Source organism: Excalfactoria chinensis, chromosome 24 (genome assembly GCF_039878825.1).
Source record: "Excalfactoria chinensis isolate bCotChi1 chromosome 24, bCotChi1.hap2, whole genome shotgun sequence".
NCBI lineage: Eukaryota > Metazoa > Chordata > Aves > Galliformes > Phasianidae > Excalfactoria > Excalfactoria chinensis.
Window position 1 is genome coordinate 3,698,090 of NC_092848.1, and position 24,738 is coordinate 3,722,827.

The following is a 24,738-nucleotide window of genomic DNA, read 5'->3' on the forward strand; positions in this document are numbered from 1 at the left end:
CGCATGGCCCAAGGTGAGGGATGAGTCTCCGCTCAGCGCTGTCAATCATCTTCTCCTCCCCCTCCACCCCACAACTTTGTTCCTCGCTCCCACCGACACACCATCCTTGCAAGAGGCAGTGGGATTGGTGGTGGGTTTTGCCTTTTTTTTTTTTTCTTTTTTTTTCTTTCCTTTTTTTTTTTTTTAACCTTCCATTCCTCCCCCCTTTCTTTTTCGCCTCCCCCCCCAAAAAAGAAACTCAGGATGCACAGACTTCTGGCCAAGACATTGCAAGGTAAGGATGGACGGCAGCTGTGGTTACACTTAATTTCATGGTGGAGGTGAGATAGACAACTTATTCTTTAGAGGGATGTGAGCGTTAACCCTTGCAGGAGCACCAAGGAGGCAAAATAACCCTCTTTTCTCCATGCGTTGATACGAGCCACATGGACAAAACTGTTTGCAAACTTCAAATGAATTTTGCAGTGCCCACTGTGGGGTGGGATGGGTGCAGGAAGGAAGCAGTGGCAGCATGGGTTTCTTTTGGGAAAATAAAGATAATAATCATATGTCAAGAGTGAGGAGATGCCCCGTTATCCTGTTTCTTGTGAAGTGCATCTCTGGATGCAAAAAGATGAATCGTGGAATCATGGAATTGTAGAATTGTAGTCGGAGAATCATGGAATCATTGAACCATGGAATTATTGCAGATCCTGAACTGGAATCATAGTGTTGTGGAACCACAGAATATCCTGATTTGGAATCATAGAATTGTGGATCTTAGAATATCCTGAGTTGAAATTACAGAATTCCCAGCCATTACGGCTTCATTGCAATGGAGCTGCCCAGTTTATAATCATGTAGAGGTGCTGGCAAATCACTTTTGTGCATGGCAATTGTTGTAGCAGAGGTGCAAGATCTTGGGCAGCCCAATGCATCTCATGGTTGTGAAAGTTATAGAGCTTAGCTATAAACTGTCCCAGCAAATTTCTTACCCAACACCAGCTCTGTTTTACTGAATTCAAACACTGTAGTTAAGCAGTGATTTTCCAATGGGAGCTTTGAGGGCACGGATTTAATCCACTGTCTGAGTTTTGAGATCTGCAGCAATAATCTGACCTGGCCAATGTTTTGGAGCTCCACAGACAGAACAGTGATTGAAAGTAATGAATGGAAGCACTTCAGCTTTTAAAATGTAAGAGAAAAAAAAAGGGGAGATTGAAGTTTGATATCTCAGATGATACCACATGTCATTGTCATCTCATAGGATGGGCGAGGGGGGAAGGGGTTGAGGATCCAAAACATTCAGTTTGGGAAAGCTTTTGAAACCTGAATTAAATGGTTGGTTGGAGCATGTGTGGACAAAGAGGATCTCCCCATCATCAAGGTCTTGGTGGGATATTTCTTTCCATCAAGAATAACAAGAAGTGCTCTTTATCCATCAAGACAATATCAAGTCATGAAATCATGACTCTACATATTACCAAATGTAGAAAAGTGATCCAAGACCCCAAAACCTGGAGATTTTATTTGCTATTTACCCTGAAAAGTTGTGCATTGGGCAGAGATCACCCAACGAGCAGAAAAATGAGAAAAACACTGATGGGTTTCAAAGATGTCTTCATTTGTACCATCAGTCCATGAAGTCATAACCAAGAATGGTGCTCTAACTTTTGTCACTTCTTGTCCTTTCAGATACTCTTCCTTTCTCTTCCAGAATACACCAAAGTAAGAAACAAAATGTCTGGGGAAGTAGACGGGACTGTGGATTCTCCTGGATTGGTTTTCACCCTGAGCCTAGGAATTAAATCTTCTGGCGCAGTTCAGCTGCCGTGGGTGGATTTATCACACGGCCAACGTGATGCAAAGAGGCTGACTGGAGGCACAGAGCAAAAGATGGACAGTGTGGGGCTGCTGCTGATGGAGAGGGTTCAGGCATTGTGTTGGGCAAGTCAGAGGACATGCAAGACCTGTGATCCATGGTGCAACACTAAGCAATGGCAGCAGAGGGCTTGGCTTGCAAATGGGCTTGACTTGCAGATGGGCTCTTGGGCACTAAATGTTGAACTGCACATTCTGGCAGCTTCTGGACATGGCCATAAACTGAGAGTGAGAAGATGGGTTCCTCAGTACCAGTGGGGTCTTCGGAGGTTTCAGCATCTGAATATATTGTTTTGAAGACCTAAATTTTGATCCTGGAATTTAACTGGAGGTAAAATAGAAAAATGGCTTTTTGATGGTTCTATCCATCAGTCCTAAAATAAAACATTATTGTGAAGAATGTAAAGACATGAAGAAATCCTTCCCCAAAGCATGAATGAGCCAAGTCCCCTCTATTTTAAACTACTCAAATCCTCTGTATTTCTGTGGGCAGTGTTTGCTGCTAACTTATGGTTGACCATACTAACTTTTCTCAGTTTTCTTGGTTAACAGGGCTCCTTTATGTTCCCTGCCTCTAAAAAACTCTCCTCCTTTGCTCCCTGTGGTTCTTCATATCTCAGTTAATTTTAGCTGGACACACTAAGACAGTGTGTGCTTACCTAGCCTAGAGACAGCAATTTGTATTAATGCCCGAGCAGTGATCTAAAGAAGGACCTCCACAGATATTTGATCATTGTTCTTTGGAGAGGAACATCTCTTTGTATTTCCCTGTATCCAACATGCTCCATCACCTGTGATGTGGGAACATGATCCATAATGTTGATATTGCACGCACGTACGTCTACTTTCCTTCTTGTCACAAGCTCTTCATAACCTCTGTTATTGAAATCCTGCATCACTCAACTGACATTTTCTGTCTTCCAGATAATGCTACAAGCATTTTTATACTAAGCTTCTGCTGAGATATCTCAGAAGGTCTCGTGGCCAAGGGGCTGGGATTTCTATGTTGGCTTTTGTTTTGTTTTCTATAGTTTGTTTATTTAAAAACAAGAGATTGTGTTTTCAAAACATTGGTACCTGCGGTAGCTGTTGTCATTCCCAGACTCAAGACAGCTGAGTTTTCTCTTGGCTTTGCCAGTGACTTCTTGTGTGATTTTGTCTGCTCAGGTTCCTTATCTGTGGCTGTATTTATTGCCTGCAGAATCTGAGACATAATTAGTTGCAGGTGTTTCCTATTAGTTCCTTCAGGAAGGAAGCATCTCACCCTCTATTTGTGCAGACCAAGCTAGAACATTAAGGAAGAACGATGAATCACAGAACTGATAATAAAGATATTTTTGTCATTAATGGTACTGCTGTTACTAAACATACGAGCAAAACTGGAATCTTAGTGCTTGTATTTGAGGGGTAGAAAGAATGACAGATGGTTCTGCCTGTGGTTTAGTTTTTCTCATCATGTGATGAAGCCCTAAGCCATGTATTCTTTTAGAGACAATGACAACTTAGAGCAAAGAGAGCCAGCACAGAAACCTATCTCAATCTCTGGTAAATATAAGGCCATAAAGACCATCTTTAACATAATTTTTTTCCTGAAATAGCATTGGCCCATTATGTGGAGATACAGCTTAAGCGACAGGCATAAAAAGAGGCAGTTATTGTGTGAATCTTTAAAGTCTTCTCTATTAACTTTCTGTTCTTCTATACAAGTAAACCCTATTCTTAAAGGGGAAATCTTTTCCAGGAATGGGTGGGCACTTGTCTCATCAGTTGGTAATCAGAACATTATTTCCAGATGACTTCCAGGATTCTGTTCTGACTTCACCTGAAAAGAAGCATCTCAGGAGTATCTCTTGCATATAGTTGTGATTTTCCATCATTTTGAAGCTCAAGATACAGGGCAGACAGGAATAGAATGGCTGAGTGTAGCCAGCATACATGTAAGTGGTCTACACATAGGGCTGTGTGAGCAAGGATAGATGGCAGAGAGTGAAAGAGCATACATAGCTCTATGGTCATTGATATGTGTGGTCTTGCTGATGGGAAAGGAGCCTCAAGGTTAAATTCAGAGCTTTCAACAAGTCTACTACAGAAAGCACTTCATTGACAGTGTATGTTATGTCTCTGAAATTATATAGTGTTGAGCAGTTTTGCAGTTTATAAACACATAAGGTGTAAAGCACAAGGCCAGCCGTGCTCTGCAGGAGAGGCAGAGCTCCCTTTCCCAGCAGCATTAAACCTGACCAATTGTGCTAGCTGAGCACACAAAGAAACTTTGCCACAGGTCTTGGGCTTGTTTGAAGATGATTCTGTCTACCCTGACATCTGGAGGAATGCACCACAGGGATGGGGGAAGGGATGGAGAGAAAAGGGAATGGAGTCATTCCTCTTTTTTCTTTCTTCCCCTGGTGTGCAACCTGGCAATATCCTGGAGGCTGGAGAATACATAGCGAAAAAAATGAGGGCAGGTATTTTTGCTGCAGGCTGAGCTTCCAAAAGTCATGGAAATCCTGAGGCCCTGTGAAGCAGCAAGTTCTTGTGCCTTAGAAGCAAAAAGAGCCATATGCATTGGGTGAACGCTATGTGTTCTCCTGGGCCTTTGGTAGGGTAGTGGTAGGCCTGAAAGATCAGCGAATCACCACTTTTCTTGATCCTATAAGTAGTTTGGAACATACTTTCAGAAGATGAACTAGCAGGTGGTGCAAGAAGGGATAGAAAAATGTTGTAAAGGGAAGCCCATCTGAGGGCTGAGTTTGGGATGTATTCGTACCTTGTTGGGCTGGGGGTGGCTTTAGGATGGCTTTCAGATGACTTTAAGATGGCCTTGGGCATTGCTGGCCTGTGGTGCAAGCTTTGGGATGGCTTTGGTCTTTGCTGAGCTTGTTTTGAGATGGCTTTGACCCTTGCTGAGTAGATTGAGTCTGGCTTTGGGATGAGTTTTTGTGGGCTTTGCTGGGTTGGGACTGTCCTTGGGTCTTGCTGGGATGGGGCTGACTTGGGGCTGGCTTTGGGATTTGCAGGGCTGTGCTGGGGAATGAGTGAGACCAAGGGCAGCTGGCTGGAGGCGGGCAGGAGCCTGGAGCAGTGCCTGGTAGGGATTCAATCCGGGCCTTTGGCAAGGGAAGTTTTAATGACACAACAACAACAACAAAAGAGGAAAGGGGGGGAAAGGAAGAAAAGGCTCCTGCAGGGCCCGTTGCCACGGAGACCCCAAGGAAGTTTGAACCAGTCCTGCTCTTTTCACAGCCGCCTTTCAGCCAAAGAGGGAATTATGGCTGGCGATAAAAGGAGACATGTGGCCCTTTGCTCACAGGGACCGGCCTCTGCAGTTACGAGTCTTCAGCTCATTTTCCCCCTTGTCTCCTCCTGCAATTATACATTCAGATCTCAGTTAAAAAAAATAAATCTAGGACAAGTTGTGCACCCTTTGCCCTGGGGACCCCTCCCCGGAGGGCAGCCTGCTATCTCTTTCAGCCCATTCTTCCCCGGCTGCCGCGCGCTGCCCGTTTCCTCCATAGTTATGAAAATGTTACGTGCTTGGGGCTAATAAACAGCTCACGCCTGCTGTCGTCACATCAATCTGCCTCCTCAAGCAAGGAAAGCCTTTTGCAGGGGAGCTGCAGAGTGTTTTCTTGCTTGTTTATTGAGGGGAGATCTTTTCTAGTTGACCCATGGGTCTGGCTGACCAAACGCTGGAAAGTAATGGGATGAATTTGTCTTGATTGAGTTTTCCTTGAGATTGAGTGCTTGGCACAACCTCAGTGAAGTCTTAGAGCTGGGCACCTGGGGACATGGTTTAGTGATCAATATTTGCGGTAGGTGGACAGCTGGACTCCATTATCTTAGAGGTCTTCTCCACCTGTAATGATTCTATGAGTGGGCATGGTGGAGATAGGTTGGGGTTGGACTTTGTGATCTTATAGGTCTTTTCCAAATAATTCTGTGATTCTGTGAATTGCAGTTCATAGTTTAATACGTTACTAGAATTCCTGCTTGTGACCACTGAACACCGTATAGGTGTTCAGGACAAAAAGGCAAAGGGAGATGCCAGAAAGAGAAATGATTCTCTGACAGTCATGCACAGAATGGGATCAGAGTGTATCTTTGCTTGCAGCTGTCATCTCCTTTCCAGCTGGACTCAGGTGGGTTAGCAGAGACCAGTTCTCCTTTTCTATGTGTTGACAGAGGTATGCAGCTCTTCTATCCAACCCTTGGACCTTCAGTGCTGGAAATGCCATGGTGAGCCATGAAATAAGTAAGCAAGGTTGGGCTCTTATCTCCCTACCTACACCCAAGACGTTGGACGGGGCCCTGCACAGTGTGAACTGGCTGGGGGCAACCAGCCCATGGCAATGAGATTGGAACTGAATAGACTTCAGTGTTCCTTTCAACACAAACCATTCTATGACTCCATGATTCCATGAATCACAGTGTAACTCACGGAGTGATGTCTGGTCATCTACTCATTCCTACTGATGAAAAGAGGAACGTGCCCTAAATGAAGGGAAGTTATTAACTGAATTGCAGCTGGAGTAATTGAGAATTATTTGGACAAGTGTTTGAAGATATGTTTTAGCCTGCCTTTGTCATGCTCTGGGTAACTACAACTCTTGTCCCCTACTCTGTTCCTTCACTGTGCATAGCCTTTGTAATTTTCCTTATTGCTTTCCACTGAGCAGAACAGATGATAATTTCCAGACTTTGTGCATTCAGCCAGTGTGGACTCTGTACCCAACCACCTTACAGCATTCCCACTCCCAGAGAGAGCAGTGAAGGTTTCTCAGGCCCTCAGGAGGGAGTGGGAGAGTAGAGCACAGTGCCATCCAGTGGGCCTGCTACAGCTGACCAGTAGAACTAAAAAGTGGAATATCCCTTCGTGGTGTGGGTTGAGCCACTGAGCTGTGTGTGATGTTTCCCTGGTCTTGTTTTTTCAGCGCAAGGAAGCACAGGTACCAGATTATACCCCCGAAAATCTCTTTCCCAAAGCCTTAGGTACCCAACAGTGCTCAGCACACTGTTCCAGCTGTGAGGATGCAGGGGGACAACTACTCTGGGTGAACATACATGGGGTACAGGTTAGTGTTACGGTTAGAGGCTAGGGTTAGGGTAGGTCTAGGGGTTAGGTTTAGGGTTGGGATTAAGGTTAAGGGTTAGGTGTTAGGGTTATGGTTAGGGGGTGAGGGTCATGGTTGGGGTTAGGGTGAGGGTAAGGGACTAGGATTAAAGTTAGGGTTAGTGTTATGGTTTAGCGTTAGGGATTAAGGTTAGTGGCTAGGATTAGGTTTAGGGATTAGGGTTAAGGTTATGGCTAGGGATTAAGGTATAGTGGCTAGGATTGGGGTTAGGGTTAAGGTTAAGGTTATGATAAGGGTTTGAGTCAAGGTCAAGGGCTAGACATTTGGGTTAGGGGTTATGGTTAGGGTTAGGGTTAGAGGTTACGGTTAGGGGTTAGGGATTAAGGGTTAGGGGTTAGGGGCTAGCGTTAGGGTTATGGTTAGGAATTAGGATTAGGGTTAATGTTAGTGTTATGGGTTAGGGTTAGAGATTAGGATTTGGGATTAGTGTTAGGGATAAGCGTTAGGGGTTAGGGTTTGAGCTGCTCCAGGGGCTAGGGTGAGATAGAATCCGTGTTAATGCCCTCTTGTGAAGGAAACTCCCTCTGAAAGCAAAAGCCCACATCTCATTTTGTGTAGCTCACTCCAAAAGTATGCCTCCTATTTATTTGCATGGAAACTACAACAGCTACAAGGAGCAAAACAACAACACTGTCTAATGGAGTGGAAACTCAGCTACAAAATACTATTTTGCAAAGTAGTCTCCCCTGTTATGTTATGCATTTCTGCCAGTGATGAACTGGCAGTCATGCTGTGCTCATCAAAATCTCCATCAAGAACTCCTATTATGAGAAGGTGTATAAAGGCAGAGCAAAATAGCAAGAATTTGGTAAGATTCCTCCTGGAAGAGCCCTTCCGAAGTAGGTTTTGCTCCCTGTGTCATTCCTGGGGGCACAGTACCACCTGCTGGCAAGGAGATGGATGATAGCATAGCCAGAGGCATGGTGACACGGCACAGTCTTGTTAGTCTGTTCTACAGAATTAGAGCAAAATTAATGTTTGCTGTTCACTGTGCTTAGTTTGAAGGATCGAGGCTATAAACGAAGTTAAGCTTCCCTTTTGAGGGACTGCAAATAAAGTTTGGTGCATTTAGTTACTAGCCCACACAATGTGGCCAGGAAGCTGTGGTTTAAAGCCAACCCAGAGATTCAAAACACAACTTTTGAAAGTGTTTATTAAGCTATGTGGGCTCGAATATGAGCTACAACTCAGTCCTGCACTTGGAACATGGTTGAAGATTGGGAAGGGGCAGGATGCTCCATGCTTGGCTGCCCTCCCCAGATTTTATTTTCCTATGCCTGACAGCCTATAGAAGTGTACCTGTCTGATGTTGTATGTTAAGTGACTTGTCCACATGTGCAAAATTATCAGCTTATAGCAAACTATCTCCCAGGTGTTGCATATATATCTATCTGAACTGAGAAGGGGACCAAACCAAAGTCTGCAGAGCTAATTGTAAGATATTTCTGGTAAGCTCACATCAGCTCAGAGCTCACAGTGAAGGATTCAGTTTGAACAGGTGGTGGCTCAGATTTTACCTTATTGGCACCTGCAAATTCTGCTGTTGAAGCCCAGCAATTCTACATGGGCTGTGGTATTTATTATGACCAATAGCTTTTTTTCCACCCATCTCAGACACCTCTTTTATGGCTCTTCTAAATGGTTGGCTTTTCCTTAGGACCCTGGTAAGATCAGACCTTCCATGGGCAGCCCTTGTGAAGGCTCTGATCCATAACCCTGTACCTCTGTGCAGATAGTAGAAATTCCGTCTATGGAAGTTGGGTTTGGTGGGTCTTACTAAGAGTGAAAAATCCTCAGGTAGGACTGAATGGCTTCTCCTCTACTCTACCCTGTTCTCAAGGACTACCTTGACTCTGCTATCATCTCTGATTTTGAGGAATCATAAAGAAGCTCAAGCTCTGCTGATGCCTTGTTTTTGGTACTGCATGTTTCGTTTTGGACTCCAGTATCACCAGCCTTCCTGGCTGGCCCAACATACCACTTAATTTTGGACAAACAACACCCAATTTTCCCAATTTTCTGCTTAGTTTTTCAACTTGGGCTCACGTCCAGCAGGGACGTTGTGCAAAAGCAGATTCCTTGGGAAAAGTACAAGAACAGAACGTGCAGCAGAGACATTTCCCCTTGATGCCAAGAATTTGCAGCTCAGGGACTTCTTCAGCCCAAGGTGGTGTTAATGGTTTTAGTGACAGTGTTTGTTCTCCTCCATAAACCTATATGGTTTCCCAACTTAAACCACAAGCAAAATTCTTTGCTTTGATGACATGGTGTCCATCAGTCCCACAGCTCCTGGTGACAGTGTCTTGGTTGTGTGAGGAATTGCATCCAGTCTTCCTTATCCTTTTCCTCTTCCTTTCCCTTTTCCTTTTCCCCTTTCTTTTTCCCTTTTCCTTTTCCTTTTTTCATTTTACTTTTTTCCTTTTTCCTTTTTTTTTTTTCTTTTCCTTTTCCTTGGTTATTTCATTTTCCCTTTTCATTTTCCTATTCCTTTACCTCTTCCTTCCTTTTCCTCTTCCTTTTCCTTTCTCCTTTTTCATTTTCCCATTTCTTTTTCCTTTTTTTCTTTCCCTTTCCTTTTTCCTTTTCCTTTTTTTCCTTGTCCTGTTCCTTTTTTTTCCCTTTTCCTTTTGCCTTTTCATTTTCCTCTTCCTTCACCTCTTCCTTTTCCTTTCCTTTGCCTACTCAACTCAGTAGCTTCTTCTACAAGTGCCCTTACCTGTCTTTTATCAACCTTGATGTAATTCTCTCAGTCTTTCCTCATTCTATCACACCACTATTTGAGATGGAAGTAGGAGGTGGCATGTGCATGGAACTGGTCTTAAAGCACCATGAAACCAGTCAGACTGAACACAAATGTTACAGTTTCTTGCCATTCTTGCTTTCATGAGCTAAGGAAGAGAAAAAGCCATTCAGATAAGCCCAGATAAATGACCAGCTGAGTGGTAGTAAAGGCATACAGTAATGCTTAGTCAAGAAGTATAGAAGCAGTCAGGGCCCTAGAATATTTTCTGCAACGGGCTGAGGGTTTGATCACTCATGATGGTCATCGTGGTGAACAGAACACCAAGAATTACAGCTGGAGTCCAAGACAGGAAGCATATCTGGAATACACACTGTTCTGCTCTCCCCACTGATAGCAGAGACCCAGTGAGCATACACTGGGAAAAATGAAGACAATCAAGGATAATAATGCCATTACTAAAGGAGAGCCAGGACTCTTCAGCTGGAAGACCTCTTGATCATGCCAGGGTTTGATGGACTAATTTACAACTTAGATGAAGATTAGCATCGGTTTTGCAAAGCCCATATAAAAAAAAAAAAAGTAAACATTGGCTTTGCCAATACATGTGATCAGGTTCTGAAGATGAGAAATTCCTGTGAAACCAAATTACAACACTAAAAGATACTGAGGCAGAATTTTTCTTTGGTTCTCATTTATCCCATTAAAGTCAACTGGCAGCTGAAAATCAATTAAAAGCTTCTTGAAACTTTACAGATGAAAAAGTTATGTGAATTGTGGGTATTAAGTAAGTATTAACGTAGAAGCTTGCTCAGAGTATTTAAAAAAGCAATGAAGTGAGCAATGAGCAGTTGGCTGAGTTGACTAAAATTATTTGTTTCAGAAAAAATATGGCCATTGTGCCCTGAATCTGCTTTCAAAACCATGCAGATCAAATCCACCACCACGTTCTCCTCCAGGTCTACCCAGTAGTTCCTAACAAAACTTTCTCTGCTTCAGTAAACTTCGTTCTCATTTTATTCTCCTTCAAGACCAGCTCTCCTCAATGACAAACCCAAACCTGTGGTTTTATGGCCACAACTCCAACATAACATAACTATAATGCTGCCCCCTCCACTTGCCTTATGTTCCCCATCTCCTCCCCTGGTGGATATATACCATTTGAAATTACGCCCTTCACACCAACCAGAAGGCAAATTATCTTCTGCCTACCCTAATTCTCCCAGTATAAGCAGATACTTTCTAATATGTGAAAATCTGGCCACGGTTGTGGCCTCCAGACTGTATGGGAAGACATGCTCTTCATATTAGAGACACTTTTCAGGAGGGACTAGAGATACGTTTGTGTCCTCTCCATCATCACTGCTTGTCTATCTCTCATCTGAACCTTCTATAGTTCTCTTCATTCTTACTCAGCAGTTGTCTGTAGGGTTGTACAGTCCTATGAGTACCTATGGCTCTTCTGTCCCCAGTCTAGGCCTCGTAACACACCTGGGGAGCTGTCCAAAGGCCTTGGACAGTGCAGTACTGGATTCCAAGAACTGGGATTCTTGTGCTCAAAAGCAACCAAGTTCAGAGAGCAACTCCCAGCTCAGGAGGACTGCTCAGGAGGCTGAAGCCTTCTTTGACAGAGACATCAATTGTTGATCTCTATACTGGTGACCACTGGCATTCTCTGTGCATTTCCAGCATCAGATCTTGAGACAGATGTCTGTCTTCTTCCTGACCACGGTCTGGTGGTGTGTGACTGGGGGTATCTCTGTGCAGTGACTGAAGATTCTGTCTGAAAAATGACAAATTGAATTCTCCAGTGTGCTCTGAGCAAATGTTAATATCCACGCTTCCTCGATGCCCAAGTATTTAACAGCAAGAAGTGAGTCAGTAAATGACAGAGCTATAAAAAATACCTACCTACATCTACCCCGGTAATTTCCATACAATCTAATTCAATTTGGCAAAAAATAGCATCAGAAAACGCGATTTGGTGAAAAGTAGCATCAGACAATGTTCTCTTACAAACACCCCTAAAAAAACAAATCACTGAGTCTTCGTGTTGCATTTAGAGAAGGATGGTCAACACTGAACGGATGCTCTTTGAATATTTGTGCTACAAGATTAAGATTGTAGCAGAGCAGGTGTGAAGGCAAGCCTCTTGTGTCCTAGGAATACAGAGGAGAAGGTGTTGGGAGCTTTGTAAGAGATGAAGACAGCTGGGAGGTTCATACCATTTTCGTAGTCCCTTAAGCATGGGTTGCACCCTGCTAACATAGGTCCCTGTGGTGTCAGTTGTGTTCTGGAAATTTCTTGGTATGTTCCTCCATGAGTGTGTAATTGCACTTGGGAGTCACCATCTCTGGAGATGTTCAAGAACCGTGGAGATGCAGAGCTGGGACACACAGTCAGTGGGCATGGTGGGTATGGATTGGAATTGGGTTTTTTCAACCTTAATGATACAATTAAACAGTCCTTCCCCAGGAGGGTTGTGTAGCCTTAAGCAAGAGTCCAGAGAACTTTCAAAATCTCCATCTTCAGGAATTTTCTGGACAAAGTTATAGCCATCCTTATCTAAATTTGATAACAACCTGTTCTGGGACAGAAGCTTGGTCTAGAGACCTGTAAAGTATCCTTTGCATCATCATTTCTCTGGGAAGCCCATGCAGTGCATGATTGGTTAGACATGCTTACATGCAGTATGCTCCATATCTGTGGACACTGGTGCTCTTGGTAGTAAGACCAAATGGGAGCAGGGCATGGGGTGAAGACTGGGTGCCTGGACACAGTTGTTCCTTTCTGTCTTTTCCTTGATACATCAGTTTGCAAAGCTAACTGTAAGGCTTGGAAGCAGGATGGTCCTCCTGCATCCACTGTTATTATGCATGGCACTGACATGCATCCTCAAGCCCACTATGGAGACAACCCATGTGTGCTCTGTGAGGCCTGTGGGCACCAGGTGTGGAGGCCCATAGAGCCCATCAAAATCTCTGGATGCCCCATCCCTGGAGATGTTCAAGGCCAAGTTGGATGCAGCAGCCTTAACTGGTGGGTTGGAGGGGGGTTGGAGCAGGGGGGTTGGTGCCTGGTGATCCTTAAGGCCCCTCCAACTCAACGGCTCTTTATTCCATGGTTCTGTGATCTGAAAGGTCCCTTCCAACACAAACCCACCTTGATTCCATGGTTCTATGATCTGTAAGGTCCCTTCAAAACCAACCATCCTATGATTCTGTTATTTTTCTTGGGGTCGGCAGCACCCAGTGGGACCCAGCTGTCAGAGGACTCCCAGCCCCACGGATCCCACAGCGATCGACGGGCCCCCTTGGAGCGCTGAAGGTGCCCGGCGCCGTCCTGCACTCCGTGCCCGGGGGCTGTGGGACGGGACGGGACGGGACGGGACGGGACGGGACGGGACGCATGAGGGGCCGCCCCGCCTCCCGCTTAAAGAGCCTCGGCGCCAGGCGGCCGCTCATCGAGCTGCTCCCGGCACCATGCGAGCTGCCGTCTGCCGCCTCTTCCTCCTTCTCCTCCTCCTCCTCCTCCTATTGCTGCTGCCACCGCCACCCGCCGCCGCCTACTTCGGGTCAGCGCTGCGGGGATTGCGGGGAGGGAGCGTTGCGGGGATGCGTGGATGATGCGCGGGGAGTGCACCTGCGGGTCCGGCACTGCGGGGTCTACCTGGGGAGAGGTGGGACAGAGGGGCTCGGTGCCCCCGCAGGAGGGTTGGGGTGCGGGGGGGAAGAATCAGCTGGATAGAAACTGGGTGGAAGATGCTGTTAGCTGGGTGCAAATGGGACGAGAGCAGAGTTTCTTAAACTCTGCTTTGTTTCTGCTCTGGTCTTAAAATTAGCTCTGGATCGTTACTGGATATAATGCCTCTTCAAACTGCTGTCCTGGGGGGAATGAGATGGGAGAAGAGGATGGCAGGGAGAATTGGGGGGGCAGTGTGAGGGATGTGCTGACACTGCGGGGTGCCAGGGTGGTGTGGTCTGGTGAAGAAGGATGTCCCTGGGCACAGAAAGAAGCTTCAGCTCAGAGAACTGCATGGGTTCACGTGGACCTCCAAAGGCACATCTCCCTAATCCACATGCATCTACTGATGTGGCACTGCTTACCAACAACCATGGTTGCTATTTCATTTCTATTTCAAAGATTACTCAGAATATCTGATTCAAAATTTATTAATTGTATCATTTGGCTTATCTCATATCTGAAAGCCTTTTGGGAGCAGAAGACTCTGTCTTTCTTGGTTACTTCATGAAGGCATCGGGTTGGGTTTGGCTTTCCAGTTAAAGGGGCACATACGTAAGACCATACCCTTTGGAAGTGAACATATTGGTGTTTCTCTTTCAGATTACTGATACAAAGCAGCTCCCATTGCTCCAGTTGGACTTGTTTCTTAGACCAACCTGAGTGATTCTTCACTCTATGACAGTGGTCTGTTTGGTGTGAGCTGCTTCTTGGTCATAAGAAAGCTGAGTGTTCTGCCTTTTGACTGTGCATATCTCAGGATCTGAGGCTGGGGTTTCTTTCTTTTTTTTTTTTTTTTTTTTTTTTTTTTTTTTTTTTAATGGCTTTTCTTTTTTTGAGTGTTTTGAAACAAGTATGTCTGGCATGTCTTCACCTTTTCATTTTATATTGAAGTTCAAAAAAGGAATACAAGAAAGTCAAATCCATGAACTCAGTGAGTGTTGATGATGGTTAATTATGAGATACATGGTTGCTTTCAAATAGAAAGTCAGCAGTTAAGGGGGGAACTTGAACATCTTGGAAGTCCTGGTGTGAGTATCTGTGTGACTCAGCCTGGGATAGGAATATCTCATGTCCAAACTAGTACTGGATTGGAGGGACCCTTACACCCTGGTTTAGGGTTAACTTTGCAGAGTATTAGAGATGTAGGGGTGTGAGCCAAATCCTTGCTTTCCAAACACTGAGTGAGAAAAGCCTTATAAAGATGTAATGTGAAGTGAAGGAGGCATTTGGGTGGCTGTCCAAAGAGACAGGACTTGAATCCTTTTGTGAGTTGGTACCAGAGAAGAAAATACCAAATTTTGCTCCATCAGGACAAAAGTAAGGCAAGTATAGAGGGATCCAGCAAAAATAACCAAAGGCTCCAGGGAAAGATGTGGATCACCTATTGGGCAGCAGTTGTCCTCTTCCTAGAACTAAGAGCAGAATTCAGAAGAGATCCAGCTCAGGTAGGATGTTGCTGGGTCAGCAGAGCAGCAAATGTGATTAAAGTCTTTGCCTGGGGAGGGAGATACACAAGAAGCGGGCTGCAGCATGTCTTGCTCATTGGCCAGTGTGGCTCATGCTCTGTGGGCAGCCAGATCCACTGGAGCAGTTCTTTAACACTCAACCTGAAATACCTGTGGTAGGTACAGAGGCGCCAGGCTGCCCAAAATCCCACATTTTGTGTTGTCTTGTTTTGCAGCTGCTCTTAATTCAGCTCTCAGTGACTGACACTGCAGAGTGGGTGGGGGACTGCAAATGCAATGTAGGAGGGCTGCCCTGAAAGTCATGGCCCACATCATAAAGTGGTGGATGTTGGTAGTATAGCAGTAAAGGCTGAGCCTACCCACTGATATTTCATTACATTTTGTTGCCATGTGAGGGGTGGTAGAAGAGGAGAACAAGTGGTATCCAATATGGAAGTGTGTATGAAGCACAGGTGTGGAATTTAATTCCTCCATGATGAAAAAATGAAACTGATATACATTAAAAAAATACTGCTTTGTAGCTGAGAATTTGCATTACCAAATGATGTTCTTATGTGCTTTGTACCTTCTGAAGTTTACATGGAAGTAAGTAGGAAGCATTACTTTCGGAGCAACCTCAATAGGTGTTAGGGCTTTTCATGGATGCTTTCTGGACTTGATTTATTGGCTTCTCTTTAGGCACTATCTCAGAGTGCCATATTTTCTAGAAAGTCATCCTGCTCAGAGCTGAGTGTCTTATGTGGGCTGTGGCCACCCCAGAGTCAGACTGAAAATCAGATCTCCTGTGTAGTGATGGATGTGGCTGCTGGTTCAGGTTGGACTGTCAGTAGAAGAGACAGCACTGTCCCAAAAACCAAGAGCTACACAGAGCTTGTGTTGCTTCTGAAAGGTTGAAAACTCTATTCCATGGAGCTGCCAGGAAGAGAGGAGAGCTGAGGACCCACAATACACCTTAGTGGCCTTGATTTGATCTGTCATCATTCAGTATTCTCTTTGCCTTGCCTGAACGCTTGTTGCAGCAATCTATGGGGTGTGTGTATTTCTGTGCAACATGAAAGGCTGGTGAAATCAGATATGGAGTACAGTTGTGGCTCCCTTTGATTTCTCTCTTTTCTTGGGAGAGAGAGAAAAGGCATATTTTAAAGGTTTTTAAGACCTTTCAGATCCAGGGGACATTAGGCATTGCACAGGAACAGGCCCTCATTAAAAGACTCTTAAGCAGCTGGAATGTGGCTGGAAGGAGATTAAAGGAAAACGATGAATTTAGCAAAGTGCTTAGACAGAAAAGTAGGAAGAAATAAAAGTTTGAGATCCTTATTGTTTTTCCAGATTGCGAACAGGTGTGCATTAATTCAAAGATTTTATTTTTTTGGTGTGTGATCTATAGATAATAAACTCTAAATCACCAAGAAGTGACATGCGGTTTGCCCAACTGCAGCGTCAACTGTGTGACCTTGGGAAACTCCAGTTTCTCTGCCCGCTTCCCTACACTGAAAGTTATGCGAGATTAGTTTTGAAAGTTGCATGTATGCACCAGTCCTATGGAATGAAGATCTCTCAGTAGTGAGAAAAAGAAAAGACCTTGATTCTATGCAAGCACTGGTTGGAAAAAACGAAAACATTATCAATTTCATCACAAATCATCACATCACCATATAAGCTACTGTGTCTAAACCAAAATCAGTACAGTGGTGCCATGGTACTTTCGATGTGCAACATTCAGATTGCTTTGAAAATGAAATCAACCTCTTGAAAGGCTGTTTTTTGGCACCTCTTGTTATCCTCTTTGAGATTTTCATTAATATTAACATTTAACATCCTTCAGGATTTGGAGAATGGATCAGGATCAACTTCTTCCAAAACTCATTGGCAGGTCATGGGGTAGCTTTGAGATAATCTCCATCCATGACTATAGGAACAGCTGTCCTTTGTCAAGCCAAAGATTCATATAGCCTCACAATCTGGTTTCAACTTTTATAACTTGCCAGATGTCAAGGTAGTCACATCAGGACACTTCTATATGGTTTCTACAAACTTGCCTGGTTCAGTTTTCTCCTGTTTGGTGTAGATCTTCACATCTATTATAAAACTTTGAAGATCAATTTAAGCAATAGTTTCTACATCAGAACTGTCCTTTTTGTACCATTCCTGGGTAGACTGGATTGGTAACAGGGAGATCTAGACAATGAGCTCAGAAAGAGATGCCTACAGAATATGTGAAGAACTAAAATACAAGCTGTGGTACTTGATTTACATCCTCCATAGTGAAGGTTATGTCACCAACAAGAGTTTGGTCTTGCTTTAACAGTTGAGACCGTAGTGTTAGAAATGTCTGTCTTTTGTGGAGCTATGAAGGGCTTCACTTGGGTCTTCTCCATTGGTTAAAAGTCTTTGCTTGTGAACTGGGCCGTGACAGATAATGTCCTCTGGTGATCAGGAGTGGCACTCCAGGTTAATGTTGTGCAAATCTGTCACTCTTCCCAGTTTGTTTGCAGCCTTAAAATCTTGCATTGACATAAAATAACGTTATCAAACATCCTAAAGACACTAATGGAGATAAATTTTCAAATAAAAAGGTCATCTTGCTATGAAAAGTGAAACATTTTTTCTCAAAATCAGTGACGTATTTCAGCTAAATCATGTGTAATATATAGTACATGGTTGGAACTAGATGGTCTATAATGTCTGTTTCAGTCCAAGCCAATCTGTGATTCTATGATGCTACAGTTCTAGGACTGAATGATTTGGGGTTCTCTGGTTCTCTGGTTGATTCCATATTTCTGTTGTTCTGTGATCTAATGGTTTGGTGATTCTATGATGATATGATTCTGTGGTCGAAATGTTCTTTGATTCTGCCATTCTACAATACTATGATTCAGTAAGCACATGGAGTGCTTGTAAGAGTTGGTGCTTTTAAGGGACATTTTGAAGCACAACTATTTGTTTTAGCTCTTTAGTTATTTTCAGGTGTAAATCTCTGCTTTTCTCTGACATGGAATGGAACCCCTCTTTACTGTTTAATAAACCTACTTATCAGCCAAATGTAGTACATTTCAGCTGGCCTCTCTTTCCTTTCTGACAAGAGCTGTCCTTGCGCTGGAAAGGTATTTCTCTTCTATGACTCACAGTTTTCCTGCTTTCTTTCAGCCTGACTGGGAAAGAAGCCCTGACCCACTTCCCCTCCTTAGGAACCTCGACAAATTCTGCCCAGGGGAAGGCTCACATGAAGCAGTGTGACTTGCTGAAACTGTCCCGCAAACAGAAGAGACTGTGTCGGAGGGAGCCTGGCTTGGCGGAGACGTTGCGTGATGCCATCCGCCTTGGGATCATGGAATGTCAGTTCCAGTTTCGCAGTGAACGCTGGAACTGCAGCCTGGAGGGAAGGACCAGTCTGCTGAAGCGAGGTACAAGGTAGTCTTTGTTTGAAGTATCAATCTCACTTGGTGCTGGATCACCTGGAATTTGCATCCCACTGCCATTAAGGGACACATGGTGGTCATCAAAGTGCAGAGGTCATAGAATTGTGGAATCATAGAACTCCTGAGGTTCTCTAAGGTCACCAGATCCAACCATCATCCTATCCCCACCATGCCCACTCTTAGAATCATTAAAAGACCTCTAAGATCATCCAGTCCAGCTGTCCACCTACCGCCAACATTGCCTACTAAGATCGTCTGTTTAGGAAAGGGAGCTGGGAATAAGAGTGCCATTTGGCCTCCTATCCTCCAGTGTTTTATCCTCATCTTTCCTGTGTGGTTTGTCATGGTTTGGAAAATGGAAAGAAGTTCACACCATTGGTTTACGGATTTTTGGCCAAGAGTTTTCTATGCTAGCCATCTTTCTTGTCCCGCAATCAAGGCTGATGCTTAGAAGATCATTTAGAAGACATTTTAAGACAAGTCTTTATTTCATCTCTTTGTATCTTTTCACATATAAAGCTCAGTTGTTCACTGATACAGAATTTAATCCCAATTAGCCATTTAAAGAAGGTATTTAGCTTAGATGCATTTCATTGCATATTTACAAATATCTCCTAAGACATTGTCTCATATATTTGGAGATTCCACAAATGTTCAGCTGTAGTTGACAGAAGGGTCTTTGGCTTCTGTTTCACAAAGGCTTTAGAGGAAGAAAATGTTCTCTTAGTGATGTCCTTGAGGTAAACAAGCATAACACAGCAGCTAAAAAAGCCAGCATTAACCTGAATTAAATTAGAATTTTAATTGGCATTGCAATTTAACCATTATAACATTATCAAATGTTATTAAATTAAATATTACATTAAAATTGTGGTAAGCTTCAGCACAAACAAGATCAAATTTACTTTGTTGCAAGGCAATACAATGAACTTTTTAGCTCATGAATGTCCACAATCATTCTGAGTGACTTTCTGACATGTCTGCCTTCATCAGCCTGAAAGAACTTGAAAACGACAATTGAATAATCCTCATCTTCAAATAGCTGGGAAACATTTAATTATCTGTTGGTGGCATGCCCTGACATTTCCAAGGACTCCAGATTGACAAAATAAAATATCACCTGTAATTTAAAACCTGTTTTGGCAGATGGGGATAAGCGTTTGAATACTTTTATTACACCATCTTAAGGATCAGATGATGATTTAATACAGTAAAGTATGCTATGTATATCCCCTGTGTAAGAGGACAGTTGGATGAAAGCAGTTATTAGCTCTCATTTTTCCCTTTCTTTCATAAAAATGAACATTTTCAGCTGGCGTTTTTGATCTGTTTCTCACAAATTCAGAACTGTGTTGCTGTTTGGAAATCATCGCTCAGACAATAACAGTTTTCCTTTCACTTCTTATTTTCTGTAATTCCATATTTTTAGTAACAACAACAGAAAATTGCAAATATACTGAGGACTTTCTGCTTTTATTTTTATTTTGTTGTGCTGTCAGCTTTACTTTCTGCTTCACTTGTTGGTTTACACCGACTGTCCTCCTCCCATCAATCCATTTTTTGCTTCATGTTGACCAGGGTAATTTATTTTCTACCAGTGTTTTCAATGACATTACGAGGAATCTGGAAATGGTGCAGTGCAGAGAAGTTGTACAGTTTCCATCCTTGGAGGTTTTTGGAACTCAAAACGCTGAGCAACTTGAGCTGACATTGGAGTTACTCTGCTTTAGGCAGAACTTGAAAAGACTTTCCTTTCTAAATCTTTCTACTGTTCTGCATCCCTCTGCTCTACAGTTTGTGTTGCTGGGCAGAGAGATATCTCTTCCACTTGCTTTGAAATGAATCATAGGATCATTGAAGTTGGAAAAGACCTCTAAGATCATCTAGTCCAACCATCCACCTACCACCAGAACTGCCCTCTAAACCAAGTCTCTTAAGTACTACATCTACCCTTTCTTTGAACACCTCCAGGGATGCTGATCCCCACACCTCCCTGGGTAGCCTGGTCCAGTGCATCACCACTCTTTCTGAGCAGATGTTACCTAATATCCAACCTTAGTCAACTCTTGTACAACTTGATGCTCTTACCTCTCATCCTATCAATAGGATAGTGCTCACACTGTCTTTTCTGTAACACTGAAAAGTCTTTGACCTTGAGCATTTTGCCTTTGACAGAACCACCACACAGCTCAACTCCTCCTATTACAGTTTTCATTGTGGTCTAAAGCACACCATGCCACATAGCAGTGCCTTACCATCACAGCAAAGGTTGTTCTGTAGCTGTAGGCTGGTGAGGAAGAGGAATGATTCAAGAGGAATCAGAGGATGACAGTTTAGAGGGAATCACTGTATGCTTTTCAGGCAAGAGTCTGACAATTTAGAGACACTGAATCTCTGCCATAAAAAGAGATAGGAGGGAGGAGAGGAAGGACGTGATTTGGAAGTATGCTCGTTATCTTGCTGTCTGCAATGGTCTGACCACAAGCAATGGTCTCTGATTTCAAGTGGGTTGATATCTGGCCAGCAGTTATGTGGAATGCCGCAGAAGGAACCAAACTATCACCAGTCAGAAATAGCAGAAGCAGTGTGGTGATCCACAAAGTCAGATTTAGCAGAGTGTGTGGGGCTGAGTGGTACTGCTAGCTTTATATGGCATGGGAAAGCGTTTCTGAAATGCACTCCACTCTGCTGGTGTCAGTAGTCAGATAGGATACAGGGAATCTGGTAAGGATTTGGGGATCTGGTGAGAATTTGGGGATCTGCTACTGAAATTTTTTGCCAAATTTAGGATCTTACATGTGTGGGCATCATGTCGCTGTTCATAATCTGCACTGACTGCATCCCATATGTTTTTCCAAAACTTTGAATGGATTTGGAGATATTTTTTTATTATTCTTTTAGTCCCTTCTGACATGAGATAGAACGTTGTCAACCAGAAAGTCTAGCTGGTAGTTACTTGTCCTGAATAGCTAAAATGGAGGGACAGGAAGTTTATTGATTGGCCTCATTGACTTCCTCAATATTTTTTCATCCCTCATCCATATCCAGACTTACTGCTAAATATTTCACATAAAATTTTGGAATTCCAACAATTGCAAATGAAATTTGCCTTGAGGTTGCAGACACAGCCTCTGTACAATCAGTTATTTTTTTTCCTTCTTCTTGCTGATGAGTTATTTGTCCTCTTCTGTCATCACATTTATGGTGGCTTCACCTGGATCTCAGCGGTCAGTGATCTGTTATTAGGACTGGATGAGAGCTCCTTGAGGGAGTAGAATCATAGAATCATAGAACTGTAGTGGCTGGAAGGGATCTTTGGAGATCACTGAGTTCTGCTCCCCTGCTAGAATGGTGGAAGGATTTGAGGCTGGGCTGGATGGATTCCACATGTCCCTTCCAACCACTGCTCAAAGCAGGACTAACTGCAAGACTGGACCGGATCTCTGTGTTCTCTATTTCATTTTTTTTAGGGAAACAGATTTATTTTCTTCTTTTGCAGAAGGAAAATAGGAATTTTCCATTGTGTAATACGTGTTTCCCTCCATGACAGGTACAGATGTATTTTTCCTAAACCAAAATTTAGCCCGATTTAAAAAGCAGAATGGTTTCAGAAAACACCACCGCAGTCACAGGAGGAGATACTTTACAAAGAAGTCAGAAAATATGAAGAATCTGACCTTCCCCAGGGTGTTTTTCCAACATAAAGCCTATCCCAGTCAAACCACATGTGATCTTTTGATAAAAAATATTACTATCATATCAACACAGACCCAACTAAAAACAGTTTGAAATAAGGGGGTCTATTTCTTAAAATATTTTTTGAATCTTTTTTTAGTCTCTACTAAATAGTTCCTAAGTTTGAGTCACAACATGGTTTCAGTGACTGCCTCGATTCCTATCAGCTCTCTGTGGTGAGGATGTGGCCAAATAGAGTTTTTGTTCTTCAAAACACCTCATTTTGCCTCCCTTGCTCCCACCCTCTCCTAATCCTTCTCTTGTGCAGGTTTTAAGGAAACAGCCTTCCTATATGCAGTGTCTTCTGCAGCTCTCACCCATTCCTTGGCCAGAGCGTGCAGTGCGGGGCGCATGGAGCGCTGCACCTGTGATGATTCTCCAGACCTGGAGAACCGCAAGGCCTGGCAATGGGGCGTGTGTGGGGATAACCTCAAATACAGCACCAAGTTCCTGAAAAAGTTCTTGGGTCAGAAGAGGATTGGAAAAGATCTGCGGGCCAAGGTGGACATCCACAACACCAATGTGGGCATCAAGGTGAGATCTAGAAGAAAGTTAGGGTTCAGTGCAAGTCTTCCAACCCATCATCTATGGTTGAGTATTCACTGCTCCTGTTGAGAACCCAGGCTGGTTTACCTGTGTGTTTTGGACCTTGTGGTACTGACAGTCTCTTAAACTCTGACATGAGGAGTTGCATGTTTGGATCAGGAGAGCAGCACAGGCTGGCACACTTGAAAGCACTTGTGAGTCACCTGGTGATTTGCAATATCTGTATGATTTGCTATGGATCTGGTTATGCCACATTTTTGGGTTAGGGAGACCATTAGAATTGAGCATTTTGAACTTTATGTTACATTCTACTGACTTAACATTTTTTTTCCATTTATTGAGACCAATTACTTGTTTAATTAGAGCACCATCTTGATCTGATTATACTAAGAATGGGAACTGATAATGCTGGAGGTAGTTTCATGGTTGACTACTGATGCTATTGTACACATCTGCTTAGAGAGGATTTGACTGGCCTCAATATTCAGGCACTCAAACTGTCACTCTTTGGTGAACTCTGTAGTCATTCCTTTGTGTTCTTTTTAGATTCCCCTGCATAAAATAGGAATAACAGCAGTAAATCCAAAGTAGAATCATAGAATCATTAAGGTTGGAAAGACCAATAAGTCTAACCACCAACCCATGCCTGTGACTGCTTTAGACCATGTCAAAGCCTGTCTGCTCCTGAGGTGATCTCTCTATCCAAAACAAGGCTCATGCTCCTGGCAGGTATTGATACTGCTTCTCTTCCTCATCAGGCTGTCAAAAATGGACTGAAAACTACATGCAAGTGCCACGGTGTCTCCGGTTCATGTGCCGTTCGGACTTGTTGGAAGCAGCTTTCTCCTTTCCATGAGATTGGACGACTGCTGAAGCTGCGCTACGATGATGCTGTCAAGGTCTTCAGCACCACCAATGACGCTGTGGGACACTCAGAACTGGCCAGCCCACAGAGACACAGCCATTCCACCAAGCACCATGCTTCGCCCCGTGCCACCGACTTGGTGTATGTGGAGGATTCCCCCAGTTTCTGCCGTCCCAGCAAATACTCTCTGGGAACTGCTGGGAGAACGTGCTCTCGAGAGGGCAACTGTGACAGCATGTGTTGTGGACGAGGCTACAACACCCAGAGCCGCCTCGTTACCTTTTCTTGCCACTGTCAGGTGCAGTGGTGCTGCTACGTTGAGTGCCAACAGTGCATGCAGGAAGAAGTGGTCTACAGTTGCAAGCAGTAAATCTGTGCTGGAGGGTTAAGACAAATCCTATAGTACAAGAAAGCAGTATTGAGAGTGGGATGTGATTCTCTAAGGTGGCGTAAGGGAGAAGACAAGCACCAAAATGTCCTGTTATCTCAGTGCTGAGATCCCCCAGTCTGGGGACAGGGTGTGAAATGCAGAGGTTTGCCAGGTAACACATCAGGAAGGAGAGAGTGGAAGTGGTAAGGGGACAGTAGGAACACTGAAGCAGTCAAACTCTCTTGAGCTTGTAACCACATCTGCAGGAGTATTCCCCTCTCCCATCCCTCACTTGCACTTATGGAAATGCATTGGGGTGGCTACACCAAAATACCAAGGGTTTGTACTGTGTTGCCTGGAGGAGAGAAGGACTGGAGGGGCAACTAACCAGAGACTGCATGCTGATGCACCAATGCTAATGATTCTGCAGCAGAGGATCTTACTGTTCTCCAGAAACTGTTTGAATCTTTTCTGCTCTGAACACATTGTTGAGTAGCATCATTTTGAGGCAAGTGTTGTGCCTCAGAATACCACTTTGCAAACAAATGGAGCTCATGTCCATCATCTCCCAGGTCTACACTTTGGGCACTGGGCTCCAAGCACATTGTAACCGTAGCTGAACTTGGCTGCACACAGAAAACCTGGAATTGCCTCTGTTACGAGTGATCTTTTGCAACATGCAGCCTTGCAAGGGATTGTGTTATGGTGGTGGATCCAGGGTGATGGTGCTAATTATGCATCTATTTTTTTATTTTATTTTATTTTATTTTATTTTATTTTATTTTTTTCCCAATCAGAAAGCCTCTTTTGCCTTATGTGTACTGCTCTTTGCCCTTGCACCCAAAGTGCGATCCTACCCTG

The 24,738-nt window shown here is 43.8% G+C and overlaps 1 protein-coding gene across 1 annotated transcript; it reads left to right on the plus strand.

Annotated features, from left to right (window-relative positions):
• The first annotated feature begins 13,214 nt into the window (after positions 1-13,214).
• WNT9B (Wnt family member 9B) lies at positions 13,215-23,877 on the plus strand. Its single transcript, XM_072356732.1, has 4 exons — positions 13,215-13,306; positions 18,090-18,346; positions 22,365-22,630; positions 23,401-23,877. The coding sequence occupies exons 1-4, from the start codon at positions 13,215-13,217 to the stop codon at positions 23,875-23,877; spliced, it is 1,092 nt and encodes a 363-aa protein (XP_072212833.1).
• The last annotated feature ends 861 nt before the right edge of the window (positions 23,878-24,738 follow it).